The 13,011-nt window shown below is 54.2% G+C and overlaps 1 protein-coding gene across 1 annotated transcript in view; it reads right to left on the bottom strand.

The window, feature by feature from the left end:
• Nucleotides 1–4,662: 4,662 nt before the first annotated feature.
• EPHA10 (EPH receptor A10) overlaps nucleotides 4,663–13,011 on the bottom strand; it is a 36,293-nt gene continuing 27,944 nt past the window's right edge. Inside the window, 10 exon segments of the mRNA XM_039850984.1 lie at nucleotides 4,663–7,155; nucleotides 7,292–7,447; nucleotides 8,394–8,544; nucleotides 8,547–8,586; nucleotides 8,844–8,993; nucleotides 9,299–9,502; nucleotides 9,735–9,793; nucleotides 10,253–10,438; nucleotides 11,518–11,643; nucleotides 11,795–11,856. Of these exon segments, the coding sequence (XP_039706918.1) occupies nucleotides 7,041–7,155; nucleotides 7,292–7,447; nucleotides 8,394–8,544; nucleotides 8,547–8,586; nucleotides 8,844–8,993; nucleotides 9,299–9,502; nucleotides 9,735–9,793; nucleotides 10,253–10,438; nucleotides 11,518–11,643; nucleotides 11,795–11,856 (1,249 nt within the window). The 3' untranslated portion in view covers nucleotides 4,663–7,040.

The raw sequence follows: 13,011 nt of genomic DNA, 5'->3' as shown, positions 1-13,011 counted from the left end.
CACCCCAAAATCCAGGACATAGGCCACCTACCCCAAGTTTTCCCCCCAATACTTTCATTCCGAGCTAGAAATTTACATCTGGGAGGACAAAATCTGAGGTATCTATATAATTTACGTATATAGTCAAGTCTCATTGGCCAGGAACAAAGCAGGGGCACAGATAATTCAGTGATATGCTTCTCATTTCCCAAAGTCCCAGGGGCTTTGGCAGATCTGTCTTCCTGGAATTTACTACATTGAAAATGATTCATATGGAACTAATAGTGGAAGAGAAAACAATCTGTGATCATTTCTTAGCCAGGTCATTTGACATTGACAGTTTATGGAGAAGGACCTTTTGGTCAATAATAGCATTTGGAATTAAGGTTATTCATTTCGAGCAATTAAGTCCCTAAACCTGAGGCTTCTACCTGTTCTTTCAATACCTGGTACAGTGTTAGGAGCCCAACATCAAGGAAACACTTAGGGTCCAACATGCTTTACCCAGAACCAGGCTCACCCTATTTCACCCCATTTGTTCCACCTCTCAGATGAACCCGGTTGTAGAAAGTGTGTAATATGCAGCCAGTGCCTAACAAACACCAGTCGCAAGTTGCATGACAAAAGATAGAGCAGTCTATTCCATATAAGAGGCTGACTTGAAAGGTAATGAGCTCCCCATCCCAGGATTTAAAGCATGAACCAAACTATTACAAAGCTGAAATGCTGCAAAGAAAATTTAAATCTTACTGCCAGCCCACAGACATACTTTCACTGGACTTTGTTTGTCTTCAAATTAGTTGCTAACAATTTTCGAATCATGGGATTTCACAAAAATGATTGCTAGCCTCCAAAAAATAAGATCTGGCAACGCAGGGGATGGTTGGAGCTAAGTAGGAGCTTGGCCCTTACAGAAAATTCTTCCCATTGAAAGCAAAGAAAGGAGGATGGGGCCTGGAGCCTCCTTCATCAGGACCCCTGAGGCAGTTTCATAGAACTCTAGAATTTCAATAAACGGTAATGAGTTTGCATTACCTCAATGATGTGTCTACTACACCCCTAAAAAACAAAGTATGTCTCAATGTCCACATGTGCACAAGCTCTGATAAGTGTATTTTCCTTTTCTAATTTTACACAATGACAGTTGTTGACCCATACCTAAAATTCAGCATGACATGTATATGCTGAAGATTTAATAGAAAATTCATGTGGCTTCAGAAATGGAAGGAGACACTATTAAAGATCAGCACCGGGGCCTGCTTTGACCTCCCACTTAATGGAATCTGGAATCCAATTTACCTTGGCTAAGGTGCCTTCTCCCTTTACAAGATTAGGCATTTCCCCAGCCCTTTATCATCCCCACTTGCATCACTTTACCTATTAAACGAGTAAGTCCCCTCTCTATCCAACTCCCTCCCCACCAGCTGTAACTCACGAGCCTTGCCTTCAATACTTTGCCGTCATCTTTCCCTTAGTTGATAGTAGCATCTATGTGGTTGGCGTTTTCTGATCCTCGAATGATGGATATGGTAGAGGACATAAAATACCCTTGGCACCAAGATACCAGGAAGAGCCCAGCTCCCCATCTGCAAATCGTCAGTGCCCACAAGCACATGCTGCATGTCACAATATGCCAAGAGCCATCAGGATGGAGGCACATGACAGCCTCCAAGGAGGCAGCCCTTCAAAACTGATACAAAGGTCACACTGGCAAAACTACTCATCTTAATTCTCCCAGCGAGTGCCCCTGCCGATTATCATGAATGAGTGTGGTGGTGGAAGAAGGAGAAAGGGAAAATGGAGCCTAATTGGGAGGAATGTAAAGTGTTTACAATGGGGAAACAAATTTGTTTTTTAGTTTTTCTGTTAAACGTACACGAATGGTGTTGGTCAAAACATATCCTTGGGGCAAGGCTTGAGATACCCGTGCTCTGCACGCAAGATGCTGGGAGGTCATGAGGGCATCCATGCACAGAAGGAGTTTCTGACTTCTTTCTGTTGCCCCAAGACCCCAGGGGACCCAGCTACTAACGTGGAGTAGGACACTTCCTGAGGAGTCTAGCACGGTTTTTTCAAGATATTGGCAGACACTCAAGTTCACATGGCAAAGGGTACAAAGAGATTTACAGTAAGGAGGTATACTCGTGTCCTGAGCAGTGTGATGGGGGTGATGTAAAGAGCCAAGTCCAGAGCCCAGTCACTAAGGGCAGTGAACTCACTACCTGGGCTTTTCACACCTCCCCACCAAGTCAGACAAAGCCCTGCGCTGGACTCTACAACACCTGGTATTTATCCCTATTGCTGTGCCTTTTATGGTTTTTACTTAACTGACGCCCCAATAGGCGGTGAGGTCTTAACTCCCTAGTGCAGGCCACCCAGTAGGTGCTCTGTACATGTTCACCGAATGAGCAAATAACCTTATGAAACCAGTCTGCAGCCTCACTGCCCAGACAGGTTCAATTCTCAGCCATATATCATACATCTGTCTGGTCCTGACACCTTGCTAATACCATTTGGTGGGTGTTTACTGTGTGTCAGGGACTGTGTAAGTGCTGATGGGGGCCTCCATTCTCTGGCTGTGTGCCTCTAAGGGGACAGACTTTAGCAGAGCCACACATCTTCACTCAACTCTCATTTATTCTTCCCTGTGGGGGAAGAGACCCATCTACTGGAATTGGGAGACAGAAGGAATAACCTGCTTACATTGGTGCCACCTGGCTTCCTGTAGGTCTGCCTGCCTATAAGAGGGGTGCACCTGGTCTGCTCCCCCATCATGCAGGAAGCTGGATGGGTCAGGCTTGTGAATCACTGGCTCAGCCTGGGACTGAGAAATGATGGGAAATGTACTTTGTCCCCAGTTCACCACAGCTCACTTACCAAAGATGTACATTTTAAACATTTTTAACATCTCTGAAATTGGGATGCATCTTCCAACCAGATGGCATGACATAGTTTAACTGGCTGTGATGTTTCTTAGTGGTGCACCTTATACTCAGTGGCATCTTAGATTCAAAGAAACATGGTAAGCAACATACTCTAGGCTGCCTTAGCAAAAAACTGGCATCTTAATCTTCATCTGCCCCAGGGAATTCATACAGTTGGTTCTGAACACAGGAGGGGAAGAAAGGGGTCTTATTTATTGCCACCCCTTCCACCCAATCCCCGTCGCTAAGCACTTTCCATAACCTGGACTAAACAGATAAATAAGATACCTGCTCCAGGCTATGAATACAAACAGCCCAGGCCAGGGAGAGCAGAAGAACTAGAGAGCCGACCAAGAAAAAGGATTACGAGGTACCAGTGTGTGCGCGTGTGTATGTGATGTGTGTGTGTGTGCGCGAGTGCTCAGGTGGTATCCCCACACTCTTCGACTCACACCCCCATTCTACCCTGGTAATGGTTTTGCCCCACCTTCCTCCCTTTGCAGCCCCCTCAAGAGATCCCCAAACACCGTTTCTCAATCCTCCCATTTGGCTTCTGCCCCTCAATTACAGTCACTGCTATGGGCTGAATAGTGTCCTCCCCAAATTCATATGTAGAAGTCCTAACCCCCGTATCTCAGAATGTGTCTGTATTTGGAGACAGAGGTCCTCAAGCTAAAATGAGGTTGTCGGGGTGAGCCAGTGGGGACCAGTCCAGAATGACTGGTGTCCTTCTAAGGGAAGGGGAAATTTGGACAAAGAAACACGCAGAGAGGGAAGGTGGTGTAGAGAGATACAGGGAGAAGATGGACACCTGCAAGCCAAGGAGAGAGGCCTGGGGCAGAGGCTTCCCTCCGCCGCCAGAAGGAGCCGACCTGTCAGCACCTTGAACTCGGACTTTCAGGCTCCAGAACTGTGAGACAACACAATACTGTTGTTTAACCCGTCTGTGGTACTTTGTCACGATACCCTGGGGGACAAATACAGTCACTGACAACATCCGAGCTCACCTGGCTCCTCTGTATTTATTTAACATCAAAACTCGTCTTCCTCTGGCTCGATGGCATGACATGGTCCTGGCTTCTCTCCACTGCTCCCCTCAGGTTGTCTCTGCTCTTCTTCATCCAGTTGCCTCAGTGTCAGTGTCCCCAGAGCCCCCCTCTCCTCCACCGGCTGGCCTAGGGTGACCTTCTCACCATGGTTCCCACCCCGAGCTCTGCCTCTAGCCCACATCTGTGCCAAGTCCCAGACACATATCTATGTGCCTCCTAGATACCTCTGCCTGCACGTCCCACGAGATCTCAATCGTGTGTCCAAAACCAAGCTCGTCATTTCCTGCTCTCCCCCTATATCCCTGCCCAGCCCGCTGCCCCTCCCCATACACTGTCTGTTCCAAGGAATGGCACCCCCAGCAAGTGTTACCTCCTCTGGGAAGCCTCCTTCAGTTTTTTTTTACTGTTCCTGAGACCAGGCAATACCCTTCTCTACACTCCCAGGCTACCTAATGCTCTCCCCGGTGATAGCCCCGATCGCACTGTCCTGTCATGTTTCCTAAATGTGTCCCCTGCTAGACTGGGGGACCTTTCAAGGCAGGGATAGTCTAATTCATCTCTAGGCAGAGAAATCTCAGACACACACTCTGGAGAACCCCCCCCTCACCCCCATGGGGCAGGGGTGGGGGCAACCCTCCCACACAAGCTAATTAACGATTAAGCAATTGTCACTGAAAGAGGCACTATATCACAGACAAGTTTTTATTACTTTGTCCTGCATATAGAACCCGAGAATTATAAAAACATCTCCAGAATTTAGTCAAAGAAACCACCTCCCCGACCGGCCCCTTCCCTCCCTGGATGGGCTCAGATAGGGGTGCTCGGGGGTTGCAGACCACTTCCCTCTGTCTACTGAAGAAGTTTCATATAAAAATAGATCTGTAGAGGGCTCCCAGAGAGCCATCAGCCCACATCACACCAGCACCTGTGCAGGGCCGAGGCCTGGGACCCCTCAAAATTCTGGGACCTCGCTCCTCGGTGGAGGGAGATCTACCCTGGACACCGAAGTCCTGCCAGCAGGGGCCCCTCTGCAGAACAGCCGGGGGACGGGGAGGGAGCTTTGATCTTTAGCGTACGACTTATGAAGCCAGAGCTGGAGATGAAGCCCCCTCCACCCAAGACTGGATTATGGTCCCCATGCCATGTCCACTCCAGGATTCTGGAGGGGGAGTGGGGGTTGGGGCACAGAGCCTGAAGAGCACCTGGCATGGGACCCTCCAGCCCCGTCAAAGGTAGAAGCAATATCTCAGTCTCCCTCAGTACCCCCAAAATCACTGAGCTTGAGCAGGTGCCCAGGAGATGGGGAAGCAAGGGGGGTGGGGGGACTTTAAGGAGAGAAGAGCTGCTGCTGGCAGGGCCAGGCCAAAGGCACTGCTGTGAGACACCGTCTGCCACCAGGGGGTGCTCCTCAAAGATGCACTGCATCTTCCAGCTTCCAGGTCCTTCTCAGGTTAGCCCCTCTGCTTAGACTCCTCTTGTCCTAGGCCCTCCATCTTGGCCTACTGAAAACTCCAGCCACCCAAAGAAAGAACCCTCCCCCACCTTTAAGACCCTGGTCAACTTCCCCATCAGCCTCTCAGGCAAGAAGCCTTTGCAGACACCCCTCCACACACACAAATCAGCCCCCTCTAGTCCCCCTGCCCACAGACCCAGGGTCTCCTGTGGGCCCTGGGGCATTACTGGAAGGCACCTTTGTGGTGCTTCTTGGTGCCGGAGTTCATCTCCCCACCTAGTCTGAGCTCTCCAAAGGTCAGCTCTGTATCTCATCATTCACCCCTTTCCTCTAGCCCTTGGGTCCTTCCCACCTCCTTCCCCTCACACACAGCCAAACCCAGAGCAGGCATGTCAGTGGTGGTCTGGAATGACTTAGCCCTCATGGCCCTATCCAGATCCAGCTGCCTTCCTACCATTCTGTGAAAGCCTGGCCTCACGGTCACCATCGCTTCTGGGGAGCCCTCTGGATAAGGAACTCTGGAGTCAGCTCAGTGCACCCACTTCTGCCAGAGGCCAGCAGAAGCCAGAGGGAGGCGTCGCTCCACGGAGGCTGGGTGGGGTCGGTCACCTTGGAGCACCCCTGCCCGCCTCAGCGGAGATCCCTCTGGTACCGTAGGGCAGAAACAAGGCCTTTCCATCCAGAGCCGTTCTCAGCCCTGAATGGGGAGCTGGGCGACCTGGATCTAACCCAGGCTGGGCCCCAACTCCTCACTGGGCCTCGGTTTTTCCCATCTGCACAGTTAGAGTTGGACCAACTTATCAGAGAGAGAAGATCTATCTCTGAGGGTCTCTTCTTCACCATCCCCCAAGGCTGACGGCAAAGTTTTTGGGTCCCCCCAGGGAGAAAACCTCTCCCCTCGTGCTCTTCCCATGTGTACTGGCCTGTGGGTTTATAAAAAGAATGCAAAGGGGAGGCTCGTGGGGCTTCAGGGGAGCACCAGGACCTTGAGTGGCCGAGCCAGGACCCTCGCCCTCACCCTGGACTGTCAGCCCAAGGGCAGGGGAAGCAGAAACCAGCTCCTAAGTCTAGAACCCTCAAGGTCCAGCCCCTGAGCTCAGCACCACCTCGGCTGCCTGGGCCCCAGGACTAATGCCCAGGCAGGGCTGAGCCCAAACCCAAGGAGCTGAGGACGCCGCCCCTCCAGGGCCCATCAGGATGGGCTGCCAGGCAGCTATGGTCACCGCCAGTTTTAACGGGAGCCCAGCAGGGACCCGTGCTGCCTGCTGGCCAACGGTCTGTGGGTTGATGCGGGAGGCTCCAGCCCCCAGTGGGTGTGGAAGACAGAAAGGCACGAGCCTCGTGATTTAAAGCTACGTCTTCCCTCCGCGCCCCACCTGACCTCAGTGTCTGAGACCTTGCGTTTCCTCCGGCTGTTCTCCCAAGGGTCCTCTCCAGGGATCTGACCCTTTTTCCAGGGGACCGAGTCAGCCAAGGTGTTCAGACGGGCGAAAATGGGAGGTGTAGGCAGTGAAACGAGGAAACTGGCCTCAGGTGGAGGAGGAGAGCACTCGCTGCCACACAGTGGGGGGCACAGCTTGCCAGGGCCGAGTCTGGAGCCCCCCTGGGGTCCTGGCCTGCAAGAGTGGGGGCTGCTCACACTTGCACCCCCCGGCCCTGCAGCTGGAGTACTCGTGCCTGCAGGGCGCTGATCCCACTGCAGAGAGCCTCCCGATGCTCCGCCGAAGAGATTCCCAGGCTCACCAGGTCCCTGTGAAGAAGGGCTGGTCAGACCGAGCCGGCTCAACCCCACCTTCTGCTCTCTCGCCCTTTGTCTGGACAGGGGAGGGCCCAGAACCAGGACAGGCCCTCCACATAGGCAGGGGCAGTGGGTTTCTCAGACTCACTGGGCAGTCATGGCAGCCACAGCCTCCAGGCTCCCGTAGCCAGCTGCAGCGAAGCTGTCCTTATAGCGGCCCAGGTCCAGGGCCTCCAGCCACGCGCCCACGGAGCCAAAGGAGGGGAAGGTGGAGAAGGCACGGTCCTCCAGCGGGGTGGGAGGCCTGGAGGCAGACGACGGTGGTCAGGTGACAGCAAGGATCTGGTGCCCAGACCTGGTCACTCTCCTGAGGAGAGGCCAGCTCGAAAGGATAGGAGAAGGGACAGCTACTGGGCCCCAGGGCAGACCTGGCTCAGGTGCAACCCACTTTTTACCTGGCCAAGTATGTCGAACTCTCACCTACTCTGAGAATGCCCAGCAGGGGCACTGAGTCGGCCAAGGTGTTCAGACTGGGGAAAGTGGGAGGAGTAGGCAGTGAAATGGGAGGAAACTGGCCCCAGGAGGAAGAGGAGAGCACTCACTCCCGCACAGGTGGACCCCAGCCCTGACAATCACCCTGGCAAGCTGTGCTCCCCCTGTGTGGGAGTGAGTGTGCTCCTCCTCCACCTGGGGCCAGTTCTCTCCTGTTTCGCTGCCTACTCCTCCCACTTTCCCCAGTCTGAGCACCTTGGCCAACTCAGTGCCCCTGCCGGTAATTCTCAGAGCAGGTGAGAGTTCGACATACTCAGGCAGGTGGAAAGTAGGTTGCACCTGAACCAGCTAAAGGTACTGGGAGTCTCTGGAACAGTCTGGGGGGTAAGGTATATCTAGGATGGTTTGGGAGGTGGCTCATTAGGACAATTAATACCAACTTCACTAATTTTATTTACTGGAACTACATATTTGTTAGGGTTATTACCACATATATTTATCCAGTCAGTGGCACTGTACGTGGGATATGTGAAGCTAAGTCCAGGACAAGCAGAAGGGACCAAGATGGATGAAAAATTACATGCATCTAAGGCAGGGGGGAATATTAGATCTAACTTAGGCAGCTGAGTGAGCGGTCCTACCTGAACAGGTTGGGTAGGACAGATGGGGCAGCTATACCTGGGGCACATGGGAGACCATTCATGGACAGGTGAGAGGTTGGCTGTATCTGCTATGGTTGGGAATAGATGAGAATGTACCTGGGACAGGTGGTCGTGGCACACTTCGGGGGCTCTGGGTCGTGCACCATCTTGCTCAGGATGCTGTGGATCTGGGAGAACCTGGGCCGCTCACCTGGGTCCTCCTGCCAGCAATCAAGCATCAGTCGGTGCAGTGGGGAGGGGCAGTTCCTGGGGGTGGCAGCCGGAAGCCATCCTCTACAGCCTTGATTACCTGGGTCATAGGGGCAGGGGAGAGCAGACAGGAGGCTTTAGGTCCCACAACACACACACACACACAGCACACACACACACACACACACACACACACACCATCCCTAGGAAGACTCTGAGTGGTAGCCAGGAAGAACAAGAAGCAAGTAAATAGTGAAGAGGAGCTTGGGGGTAGGAGGTCAAGGGTCAGGGAACTGGGATCTGAAGTCAGAGGGCAAGAGGATTGGAAGGGAAGGAGCTGGAGCCACAGTCACTCACATCTTGGCCAGACATGTCCCAGTAGGGCCGCTCCCCAAAGGCCATCACCTCCCACATGACGACACCGAAGCTCCACACATCGCTGGCAGAGCTGAAGTGGCCAAACTGAAGCGTCTCAGGGGCTGCCCACAGTGCTGGGCTCCGGCCACTCTGTGGGCAGGTAGGTAGGTCAGGGGCAGGAAGGAACTGGGTTATACCCAGGTTCCCCACTGCACAGAGCCCCAGATGCAGCCCCACCTGCCATCCTCCCAGCCGCACATCTGGGGAAGGTACACAGGCTGACCACAAGGTGATGTCCACACTGGTGTTTATTCGGGACCAACTGGGTGGAGGGGAAGGGTCAGGGGGGTGACCTTATGCAGCGGGGAAGGGGGTAGAAGTGGGGAGATGGGGATTCCAGAGCAGTTTGACAGGAAACAGAGGAGCAGGCTTGCCTTGGGGAAGGAACCCCTCACCATGGTGGTGTAGACAGCCTCTGCTCGGTCTCGGGGTCCCCGCCCAAAGCCAGAGATCTTGCAGATGAGGCCACTGCTGACCAGCACGCGGCGGGCAGCCAGGCCCCGGTGAACGTAGCCCATCTCCGACAGATACTTCATGGCTGACGCCAGCCCAGGCAGCAGCCCCATCAGCTGCCCAGCCACCATCTGGCCCTCATGCCGCTGAGGGAGAGAAGGAGACTGAGGCCAGGGCTGCCCACTCAGCTCCCCTGGTGCTCTGTGACCCAGGGAAGTCACATGGCTCTCTCTTGGCTTCAGTCTGCCCTGTGACCCACCAGGTCAGCCTGGCCAGTAGGCACCTTTAGAGAATGATGCCAATTCCAAGTCCCACCAAAGAGAAAAGGAACCAAGAATAACATGGTCATCTCTACCCTCCAGGGCCCAGGCCACTCACCCTGAAGCCGTCCAGGGCCCCATGGCTCATATACTCCGTGACAATCATCAAGGTGCTTCCTGTGCCCAGGGACAGGGAACACACACGGGCTAAGTTGTCTGCTCCCTTCTGCGTACATGTTCCTTCCGCCTGGGCCCTGATCCGGGCCAAGATGGCCAAACCAAGGCCACTCTCCCCTAACGTTGCCACCCTCTTGCCCAGCCCAGGAGCCTCTATGATGAAGAACAAAAGAGGAGGCAGCTGTAGGGTGACAAAGGCCAAGGTCAGAAGCTGCAACAAGTTTTCTAAGATCAGCCAAGGTCCAAGCAATTTACCTCACAAAGTGTCACCACAGTCAGAGAGGTCATTTAGGGTCAGAGGGGCCACCCTGAGTCATTGAAAGAAAGCTGAGGCCTTCTCTCCCATGCTGGGCATCTTAGGGGCTCCCTCTCACAGCTGAGGAAAGGGCCTGGAGGCACAGGAGCACCCCACCTCCCGCCTCACCATCTGTACTTCCCTTGCGGAGCATTGGGCCCTACCTCGGGTGACGACACCTTCCAGCCGCACGATGTGGCTATGGTCAAACTGACCCAGGGTGAGGGCCTCGGCCAGGAAGCTGAGCCTCTGAGAGTCGGAGCAGCCTTCCCTCAGCGTGTGCACGGCCACGGGGAGCCCCTGGCGGCCAGGGAGCTGCAAGCAGCCGCAGCACAGCTCCCCAAACCGCCCTGCGGGGAAACAGCACCTCAGACACCCCCCTGGAGGCCAGTCCCTGACTGACTCAGGCTGGGTGAGCTGAGGAGAGAGCAATTTCTGGATCAGGAGCTGCTTCTGGCCTGGGACTCAGAACTCCTGGGTTAAAATCCTGATAAACTGAGTACCAGCAGTGTGATGTGAGCTTCATCTCTCCTTCCCTCCCTGAGCCTGAGCTTTCTTCTGTGGGAAATGGGGATTCCTCCCTGCCTGCTTCAGCAGGAGGTTTCAGACCCTCAAAGAGAGGACTTTCTATATGTTAGTGCATCAAAGGCTATTAAAGCCAGGTGTGACCCAGGAAGGATGACAGTGACAACCATTCTGCCACACTGCCTCTTTCCGACTTCTGCTCAACAAGTCTGGCAAGCATCAGGGCATATAGCGTCAGGCTCCTGGTCAAAGTGGCTGCCTTCTCTGAGCACAGGGTCCGATGGTTTGTAGACGGGAAGAAAGGAAGCCAGGAAACTGACCAACCGTTAGGGGGCGAGCACTCACCATCAGCCAGGCCTTGGGCTGAGCCTGTTAAGTCCCCACCTCAGATCCACATGAGGCAGACATGATGCCCATTTTACAGATGAGAAACTGAGGCTTAGAGCAGAAGAGGGATGTGCCCTTGATCACGCAGCTGGTCCGTGGTAGAGCCAGGACTAAAGCTCAGGTATGTCTGGCCCCTAAGCTTACAAAGTCCCCTCCCCACTGCCCCATGAAGGCCTGGGACTAAACTTTTGCAGGTGGCAGTCTGCAAAGGCTAGCCTCGAAAGAGCCTGAATGGAAAGATCTCAGTGACCTTGGAGACGGAGAAGGTAGGAAGGTAGGGTCACAGACTCATCTGCCATCCCCTTACCCTGGAACCTGGCGGGTGGAGGTGGGGCTTCCTGGGCAGGGTAGGGGACTGGGGTGAAGACGGGACTTCCAGAAATGGGGGCGGGACTTGGGGTGGGCAGGCTTACAGGATCAAGGTGGGGTGAAGTGGAAGCGGGGCTTCTAGAGTGGGTGGGGCTAGGGCGGAGGCGGGGCTCCCCGATGGACAAGGCTTCCTGGACGCCTGGCTTGCCTGCTCCAAGGCTCTTCTCCGGAATTACACTTTTCTCATCCAGCTCCTTGGCAAACAGATGAACAGCCTGCAGGGGGTCCCCACAGCTCTGGGGGTCCACGAACGTGCGACGTGTCGGGACTTTGACTGGGAACAGAGAGAGAGAAAGAGATGAAGCCAAGGAAAGGGGCCTCCGTGGCTGGAGGAGTGGGGGTTACGCAATGGCAGCAGGGAAGAGGGGTGAGGGGTGAGGTGGGGTAGTGCCCGCTATGACCTGGGCCAGGCTTGGACAACTCACAGTGGAAATACAGCTCCTCCTCGTCATGGGCGTCTCGACCTCTTTTGCCATAGGTGCAGGGCCTGGGGGTGCAGAGTCATTCCTTGAGCCAGGCTGCCCCAGCCCTTCGCCTTTCATCCGCAACCCGGGCAGCACCTCTTTGTCCCTTCAAAAGCACCAGGTCTGTGCCCCAAGGACGGCTTGAAAGCTCCTCCCCACAGCACACATGCAACCCCCGTCAGCATTCCTATTTTCACGTTGAGACACGGTGTACTTTCTTGCCATTTCAGATGGGCCCAAATCCACACCCCTGACTCTAGGCCCAAGCTGCTCCCTTGCCTACAGGTGCACAAAACAGGCAGGCCTTGTACTCAGGGGCAGCTTCTGATCTGGTCAGGAAAACGAATGCTGAGAGTCAACCACAGCCCACTCACAGGGCCAAGCAAAGGAGAAGGGCTGCACGCTGGGGGACGCATAATGGATGGGCCTGACCCCTTCCGGGGCCATCGGGATGGCTTCCTGAGAGATAGAGGCAGCTATGTGACTGCACCACAATCAACAAAGCCAGAGGCTGGCATTTGGAGCCCCCTGGAGCAGAGCCTTGCTGGCCCGATAAAGACTTTGGCTTTTATTCTGGCAACAGAAGAGAGCCCCTAGGGTCTTTTGAGCAGGGGCATGCCACGATGCCATGTGCATTTTAGAAAGATCACCCTAGCTGCTGCCATTGTCCCTGCAGGAGATGGTGGTGGCTCAGGCTGTGAAGTGACCAGAAAAAGTGAGAGGACTCAAGTGACATTTAGGTGATAGGGCCACAGGGCTTGGAAATTGCTAGAAGGCAGAAAGGGAGAGAGAGAAAGCTTGCCCGGCAGTTTAAGGTGATGCCATTCACCAGCGCAGGGAGCTGACAAGTTCATGTGCAGACACTTGAGTCTGCAGGGCCTATGGGATAAGCCGGGCGGATCACTGAGTAGGGAGACATGTGTGAGTCTGGAGTCTGAAACCAAGGTCTCTCTGGAGGTACGAATTCAGGAGCTGAGAGGAGTGTGACCAGGAACGAGTCTGAGGACCCCGGACATTTAGAGATCGGATGGGGCGGGGGTGAGAAAGCTAAGGAGATCACGAAAGAACTGCTTGAGAAGCGGAAGGGAAAGAAAGGGAAATCGGGGCGGTGATGTCACAGGAACCACGGAAAGGAAAAGTGGAGCAGGGGGAGAGGTCACACGAAGTCTCGAGGAGGC

The sequence above is a fragment of the Pteropus medius genome, unplaced genomic scaffold (genome assembly GCF_902729225.1).
Source record: "Pteropus medius unplaced genomic scaffold, Ma_sr-lr_union100, whole genome shotgun sequence".
NCBI classification, from domain to species: domain Eukaryota; kingdom Metazoa; phylum Chordata; class Mammalia; order Chiroptera; family Pteropodidae; genus Pteropus; species Pteropus medius.
The sequence above is the reverse complement of the archived record's forward strand: the minus strand, read 5'-3'. Positions and strand labels throughout refer to the sequence as shown.